Here is a 7,701-nt window from a genome sequence, read left to right on the forward strand (position 1 = left end):
TTCCTGTCCCCCTTTTTTCCCTTTCCCCCCTTTTTGTTTTTGCGCCCCCCCTTTTTCCCTTTTCTCCCCCCTCCTCTTGGGCCTCTCCTTCGAGGCCACACTTTGTTTAGCCCAGAAGGAAAACACGTGGCAGCCCCGTTCCCAATTTACAAGGGGCAGCAAGCTGAGGCCCTGAATCCCACCAAAATATCATTTGTCTCGATAAATTGGGAAAATCCGTTCTCCCCAGCAGGATCCTGGAGCTGTTTAAACCCAGAACGTTCCCTCTGCGAGCGCTTTCATCGAGTGGAAATGACGATGTTGGACCCATTTCCCCCCTGTGGATCCCAAACTGGGAGCGAGACCCTGGGAGCAAATGGGATCCCGAGCAATTTGTGGGATGTGTGGATCTGATCCGGAGCTGGAGCTGTGGCACATCCTTCCCCAAGCACAGCGTGTCCTGATGGAAAACCCACCGGAAATCCCAGAACTCCCCGTGGCCGGGCTGGGAGAACACAACCCTCGTGCTTTGCGCTGTCACAACCACCAGGATCATTTTAAACATCTCCTCGTGTTCCCAAACCTCCTGCTCTTCCAAACCCTCCTCTCCCAGGAGGAGCTGCAGCCCCACACAAGCAAAAACCCAACGCCAAAATCCCCTCAACAGCTGTTGCACACTGGCTATTATTATTAATATTGATATTAATATTAATATTAACCAGCACATGGGATGCTGAGGAAGAAGCCAGATGAGATTCTGCTGTGGCTTTGAGAAGGGAATTTTCCTTTTTTTTTTTGCATTGTAGACATTCTTCCGGACAGCTCCAGCTCCGATTACAGCAGAGGGGGCTGGAGAAATGGAAAGCATCAGGGAAACCTCAGCCTTTTATTGCAACCACATTTCCAGGGCCGGGTGGCAGCGGAGCGGCGCGGGATGGCACCGGGAGAGCTGGAGGAGCTCCATGAGGAGGAGGAGCCCTGAAGAAGCCATGGAAGCAGAATCCATCTTTATGGCCACACCACGATGGCCCAGCTCATCCCATTGGGGAGTTTTGTGGCTGCAAATCCCAGCTGTTCCCAAAAAAACCCAGCAGGAGCAGCGTGAGGCAGATGGAGAACATCCCCTCCACACGGGCTGGAGCTCCACTGCCAGCAGGGGGAAATAAAAAAAAAAAAAAAAAAGAGCAGAAAACGATGGATTGGAGCTATTCCTGCTGCTTTTAACACACCATTGCATTGAGTCAGGTTTTCTTCCTGGTTTTGGGGGCTCCAGGCTGGATTTGCACTGGGAATGGGGGGTTTGGCAGCTGCGAGGTGTCCCAGCCCAAGCCCCCACCCTGCTGCTCCCTTGGCCCCTCATCTTCCTGCTGGTCCCACAACCACCCTGGCAAAAGGACGATCCCTTGGGCTGGGTGTCTGTCAGTCAAGGCACCCTAAATCCCTGGATTCTGCCAAAAAATGTCCAAAACCGGGGTACAAACACTCCAACCTCTCCCTGTGAGCAGAGGCAGCTCCTGCTCCAAGTCCTCCTCTGCAGCAGCAGGTCCTGCACTGCCTCCACACCACCTTCCCTGCCTTTATTGCTCTGGTTCCATTTCTTCCTTCTTACTGCAACAAAACTAATTTTAGTTTTATAGCAGCGAGACCTGGAAAGCACCCAAGCCCTTGAGAGGACAGTTATTATTATTATTATTATTATCATTATTATTATTAGATTTGGGTGCTTTTTTCTTCTTAAACTCGAGTAAGCCGCTTATCCGCCGAGAGCCCGGCGCGGCTCCCGCTGCCCATCTGCCATTCCCATCCTCCAGCTGATTATTTTGGGCCACTTTTCCCATTTCCAGCCAAAACCAGGGCTGCAAAGTCACACCTTGCTTCGGGAGCTGCACCTGCAGCGTGGAGTTTATCCGCTCCCAGTTCCCATTTCCCGGCTCTGGGTTTCGCACCCCACGCCCACGGCTGCCTCCTGCCTTTCCCAAAATACAGGGAAAACTCCGTGTTACAGAGTCCAGGCTGCCTTCCCAGGACGCCAGTCCTGCTGAAGGATGGTGTTTATATTCCTCCACTACACCCTGGCTCCGCTCAGCCAAGAGCTGCGTTTGGATAAAAAGCAAGGAAAAAAAAATCCCCACCAGCCTGGCCCTGTGTGGAGGTCGGGAATGCGGCTGGAGATGCTGTCCCCCACCCCATCCCAAGGGATCCAACCTGCTCCCCCAAATCCTGCAGCACCATCCCTGCACTGCTGGGATCACCAAACCAGCCCTCCTCCTCCTCAGGATGAAGGCACAAGGGATTTTCGCCCCCGTTCCACCGGAGAGAGGAGCCGCGACGCCGGGGGGGTGGCACACGGAGTGTTTTCCCTCACGTTGGTTAATGCCCAGGACATGACACCAATATTCTCCTTCTGTTTATGATTTGCTTTTTCTGGGAAGGGAGCCAAGGGGAGAAAACCCATCAATCCCAGGCAACAAATCGAGCCTGCCCAGGGAACGTGAGAGGCTGCGGGCTCATTTATTTCCCCGCAGAGTAAACAGCAGTGACACTGCTGTAAATGCGAGCGGAGCCAAACCCGGGCCTGAGTCCCCTCTCCCGCAGGATTCCAGCCCTGACCAGGGGATGGGGGATACTCCCGGGAGAGCCAGGGGGATTTTAGGAGATGCCAAACCAGGGATGCTCCTGCCCACGCCGCCAAGTGCTGCGGCTCTGCTGGTGGCCCAGGGAGGTTCTGTCCTCTCCCTGGCGGTGGCCGGGCTCCGACCCAGCTGCCCGTGGCAGGGGCATGGGAGGTTAATCCAGTTACTTCAGATTATCCCGAGTTTAAAGAAGAAAAGCCCCAGGGCTGCAGGAATGAGACGACGGCAAAAGGGGCACAAGCCAGAGGGAGTCAGAGCCACTCACAAACCACTGTTGGTGCTTCTGTGCCCCCAAACACCCAGATCTGGGGGGCTCAAATCTCCCCCAGCAGTGCAGGGTGGTCACAAAACCCTGGGAAACCCCAAAGCTACAGAGAGAAGGACTCAGCTCCCACCCTGGGGCCGCACAGGGCACCTGCAGCTGCCTGACACACCCCGAACCTGTAATGCACCCCAAGACACACCCCGAGTGTGCAGCACACCCTGTCCGGTACCACCCAGCACCGGCACCGCTCACAACACCCCCTGCGCTCCACCACACCCCAGCGTGTGCCGCAGCCGGGTGCCACACCCTGACACAGAACCCCTGGCACGTGCGGGTCCCCCCGTGAGGGTACCGCGGCCTGTGGCACGTGTGGCACGTGTGACACGTGTGGCACGTGTGACGCACAGCACACCCCGTGCACAGAGGGCTGCACGCGCCCTGTTGCACACCCACTGTCACCTCAGCGGCGCTGGCAGGGACCCCCGGGCCACCGGCGGAGGGGACAGCAGCCTCGAGCAGCCGTCACCGCTCCAACCACCTCCGCCATGGCACCGGCCACGTCTCTAGTCCTGCGCGGTGAGCGGGACGGTGACACCGAGGGACACGCCAGCGGCTCAGTTCTCCTCCTCCGGCCGCTCCAGCCTCCATCCCGGTCCCTCTGCCACAGCCTCGTGCCGGGGTGGCCCCGTCACACGCAGCCGCACTCCTTGGCCGACAGCTCGTTGACGGTGTAGTAGCGGTTGTAGGCGTCCAGGAAGGACACGTCGTCGTCGTAGGCCAGCGGCCTGCAGCACGGCCGGGCCCGGATCTTCTCCTTCCGGATCTTTCTCCGGCTCCTCATGCTCTTGAGGGAGAGGTCGTAGCTGCGCACGGCGGCCTCGCAGGTGCCGCTGCAGTAGCGGAACAGAACCGTCTCGTCCGACTCGTAGCCCAGGCCCAGCTCGCTGACGCTGACCTCCAGCTCGCGCAGCTCGCAGGGTTTGTGGCGGGCGCGGGCGCGTTTCCTGCGGCTGCCGGAGCGAGGGAACAGCGGCAGCTCGTGCCCGCCCGAGTTCATGGCCTGGCGGTAGCGCTCCACCAGCGCCGAGATCAGCTGCCGGATCTCGCCCTCCGTGTAGCTCTCCAGCAAGGCGCTGTCTGCAAGAGGAGGGCATGGGATTAGTGGGTGTCCCCCCGGGGTGTGGGTGTTACTGGGCTGGGTGGAGGGGGCCTGAGATGGGAGATCCTCCATGGATGAGGATCTCGGGATCCTCCAGCATGGAGGTGCCTTGGGGTGGGTGGATAACCTCAAGATGGAGATTCTCTGGGGTGGGTTAACGTCCACCTGAGACAGGAGATCCTCCATGGATGGGGATCTCAGGATCCTCCAGGATGGAGGTGCCTTAGGGCAGATGGATGATCCCCAGGATGGAGATTCCCTGAGGCGGGAGGACATCCCCCAGAATGAAAATTGCCTGGAGTGGGTGAACATCCCCCAGGATGGAGGTCCCTTGGGGCAGGTGGATTTGGGGAGAAACACCAATAAATTTCATATTTGCACAGTTTCCCTCTGGCTTGGGAGCCCCAGGGCCCCAAGGGCTGCCCCCCAAGACCCCAGGGCCAGCAGCCAACACCCAAACTGTGCCCAGCCACCGCTGGCGGCACCCACGTCCCTCTGTCCCAACCCTACATCCAGGGTTATTCCAGCTCAGCTCTGCAGGAGGCACAGGAAAGACAGAGGAAAGCGTGGTTTGACAGCTTGTCATCGATTTCCAAATTTCCACCCAAAAAAAGCAGTTCCTCTGGTTTGGAATCAAAACAAACACGTGCGGATTTCCAGCCCTCAGGGAGCACCGAGGGGCGAACAGGGGGAGCTGCTGCCGTGCCCTCATCTTCAGCTCCTGTTTGACATTTTCCATTTGTAAAAAATAGCATGGAACTAAAAAAAAAAATTACCAAAAAGAGGCATTTGGAGGGAAAAAAAAGCAGCTTCTTCTCAGTAAACGAGCTGTTTGAATTTCCCTCTGTGGAGAGCTGCCGCGTTCACACCGAGGTCTGGTGCCCAGTGCTCCCCGTTTGCCCCAAATTTTTATTTAAACCCTCCTAAAGGGGACATTGGGATGCAGGAGAGGGCAGGGAATGACCCCACAGGGATCTGGGGGCACCTGCAGGTCCGGGGGGGGACAGTGACCCTGGGATGGAGGAGCAGGAGCTTACACTGGGCCAGCAGAGAGCCGTGGCGTTGCAGGGCCCGTGGGGATCTCCGCAGAGCCGCCGGCAGCGAGGAGGAGGAGGAAGAGGAGGAGGAGGAAGAGGAGGAGGAGGAGGAGGAATCCCGTGAGGAAGACGGCGAGGAAGGCAAGGGGCTGAATTCCCGGCTTCCGCTGAACATGTCTCTACAAACTAAAATGGATAACATGGAACTGAGGAGCATCGATGCAATGGCTGCACACTTCCATACCTTCATCTTAGAGCAAGTCAGAACATTGAAACTCTGCAAAACAGGCAAAACAAACATCCTTAATGCGCGCCCCGAGCCCCCGGAGCCCCTTCCCTCCCTCCCTCCCCGCGGCTCGGGATGGGGGGATCTTCCCATGGGATCCCCGGCATCCCCTCGGCTCCAGCCCCTCCCCTCCCCTCCTGACACCGGCACCGGAGCTGAGATGGGGAAACTGAGGCACGAGGGGCAGCCCAGGGAGGAAAAGACTGGGATGGAGCAGGGCTGTGACACTCGACCCCACCACCTGAGAAAGGGCCTCTGGCTTCTTGCAGGCCCATAAAATTTTAGGAGAGCGGTTCCAGCCTCGCTGCACGTCCCATAAAAAAGCCTCCCATTCCAGCAGCCAGAAATTCTGGCCCCCACCCACTCGCCTGTGACCTTTCAAAAGACTCAAATCCCAGCTCCAATGTGCAAAACAATAACAACAAAGTTATTCCAGGCTTTGCCGTTGGTTTCTTTTGCTCTCAAAAGCCCCAGACCAGCCCCGTCCAACCTGGCCTTGGACACTCCCAGGGATGTCGGTGTTTCCACTCGTTTTTCCTGATAAATCTAAATCCAGCGCCTCCATCCCCACAGACCTTTTTTTGCTCACAAAAAATGGAGCATTTGGGGTTCTCTGATGTCCCTCACTTTTCACGCTCTCGTTTTTTCCCATCTCTCTTGTTTTCCAGCCCCACTCCCAATTTTTCCAGCAGACTCTTGGGATTTGTTTCCGATATTCACCAACTCCTTAAAGCTCCTGGGGTCATGAGATGAGGGAGAAAAGTCAATTTATTTTTTTTTTCCACCCTAAATCCTCCTTGCTGAGGGGTTGAAAGAAGGAGATGCCAAAACTTTTAGTGCTGATGCTTCAAAGCAGAGCACCCAAAAGACATTATATTCTAAGTGTGCCATAAATTTTCCGTCGATTCATGTTTCCGGGCATTGATTCATTATTTTCCAGAGCTCAGCCTCAAGAATGGATGAAGCCACGGTGTGGCCGAAGGATTTTTGGCAGCACGAAACACTTGGAAAGACGGAGGCCTTGACGGGACATCAGAGAGAGCTTCCACCTGCCACACACTGTTTACTTGAGTGCCTTACATGGGAGCCAAGCTGCTTTGAAATCCCGGCTCCTCATGACTCATCCCGCAGGAATTAAACAATTTCCATCCAGGCGCACGGGGCAGCGGCTCCAGAGGCTGCTCCTCCAGCAGCAGCTCCGGCTCAGCGCCGGGTCCTGCTCACAGGATGGGGCTGGGTTGTCCTGGAGGGGATGGGGGTGGTGGAGAGACAGGCCGTTCCCAAAGCTGCCTCAGACCTTCCCCAAAACTCCCTCAGATTTTCCCCAAAATTCCATCAGACCATAAGAAAAACTCTCTCAGATTTTCCCCCAAATTTCTTCAGATTTCCCCCAAAACTTCCTCAGACTGTCCCCAAAACTCCTTCAGATTTTCTCCGAAACTTCTTCACACCTTCCCAAAATTGCCTCAGACCTTCCGCAAAACTTTTCACAAGCTCCCAAAATACTTTTCTGGGATTGAACCTTGCCAAAAAGCATCGCTGTGTCCGGCACTCCCGCCCAGGGCGGATGCTGCACTGGGACTACTGGAACCTGCAGTGCCCCTGGATCAAACTGGCCCCAAAATGCCAAAAACTGGCCCCAAAACTGGAAGCATCGAAAGGGAAAAAAGCCCCAAACCCTGATCTGAGTGGACCTGTTGGATTTTCCAGCAAGTGGGTGCATAAAGGAGGGGAAGATGTCCCTGTCCCCATCCCCAGCTCTGCTCCGGGGACAGGGAGTGCCACCATCCCCTTGGCTGGGGACAGGGGCACCTCGTCCTCGCTGGCAGTGCTCTGAACGCTGAACCCTCCGGCGGCCACAGCGCATCCGCAGCTCATCCCTGCTCCTCCTCCTCCCCCTCCAGCTCTTCCCACTCCCTGTAAGCAGAACCAGAGCGGAGCTGGGACACATGGTTCTGCTTTGCCTCAGTGAAATCCAGCCCAGCGCCAGCAGCTCCAGAGCTCTCCCCACAGCTCCCCCCGGACTCCCCCAAAGGGCCAACCACAGCCCAGGCAGCCGCTCAACCCTGGGGTCCTGCTCCTCTGGGAAAGGCTTTGGGGCACTCCTGGGTGAAGCGGGACCCTGGAGGGAACGGCAGAGCCGGACCCAGCCCCACGGGATGGGCGCGAGGGAGATGGGATGGAGGAGAGGGAGGTGGGATGGGCGCGAGGGAGATGGGATGGAGGAGAGGGAGATGGGATGGAGGAGAGGGAGATGGGATGGAGGAGAGGGAGATGGGATGGAGGAGAGGGAGGTGGGATGGGGGAGAGGGAGGTGGGATGGAGGAGAGGGAGATGGGATG

At 57.1% G+C, this 7,701-nt stretch overlaps 1 protein-coding gene across 2 annotated transcripts in view; it reads right to left on the reverse strand.

The window, feature by feature from the left end:
• Positions 1-851: 851 nt before the first annotated feature.
• Positions 852-7,701, reverse strand: part of NRTN (neurturin) — a 9,231-nt gene continuing 2,381 nt past the window's right edge. The window contains exons 2-3 of one of the 2 annotated variants that reach the window (XM_042024427.1): positions 5,074-5,350; positions 852-4,014 (exon numbers count right to left, since the gene is read on the reverse strand). In XM_042024427.1, coding sequence (XP_041880361.1) covers positions 3,566-4,014; positions 5,074-5,323 — 699 coding nt within the window. In that variant the 5' untranslated portion in view covers positions 5,324-5,350 and the 3' untranslated portion in view covers positions 852-3,565. Of the gene's footprint in view, positions 4,015-5,073; positions 5,391-7,701 lie in introns of those variants that run through there. The other variant, XM_042024426.1, reaches the window with a different exon arrangement.

This window comes from Corvus kubaryi, unplaced genomic scaffold (genome assembly GCF_017639235.1).
Source record: "Corvus kubaryi isolate FWS band 111438036 unplaced genomic scaffold, C.kubaryi_AGA036_p1.0 37262, whole genome shotgun sequence".
In the NCBI taxonomy this organism is placed as follows: domain Eukaryota; kingdom Metazoa; phylum Chordata; class Aves; order Passeriformes; family Corvidae; genus Corvus; species Corvus kubaryi.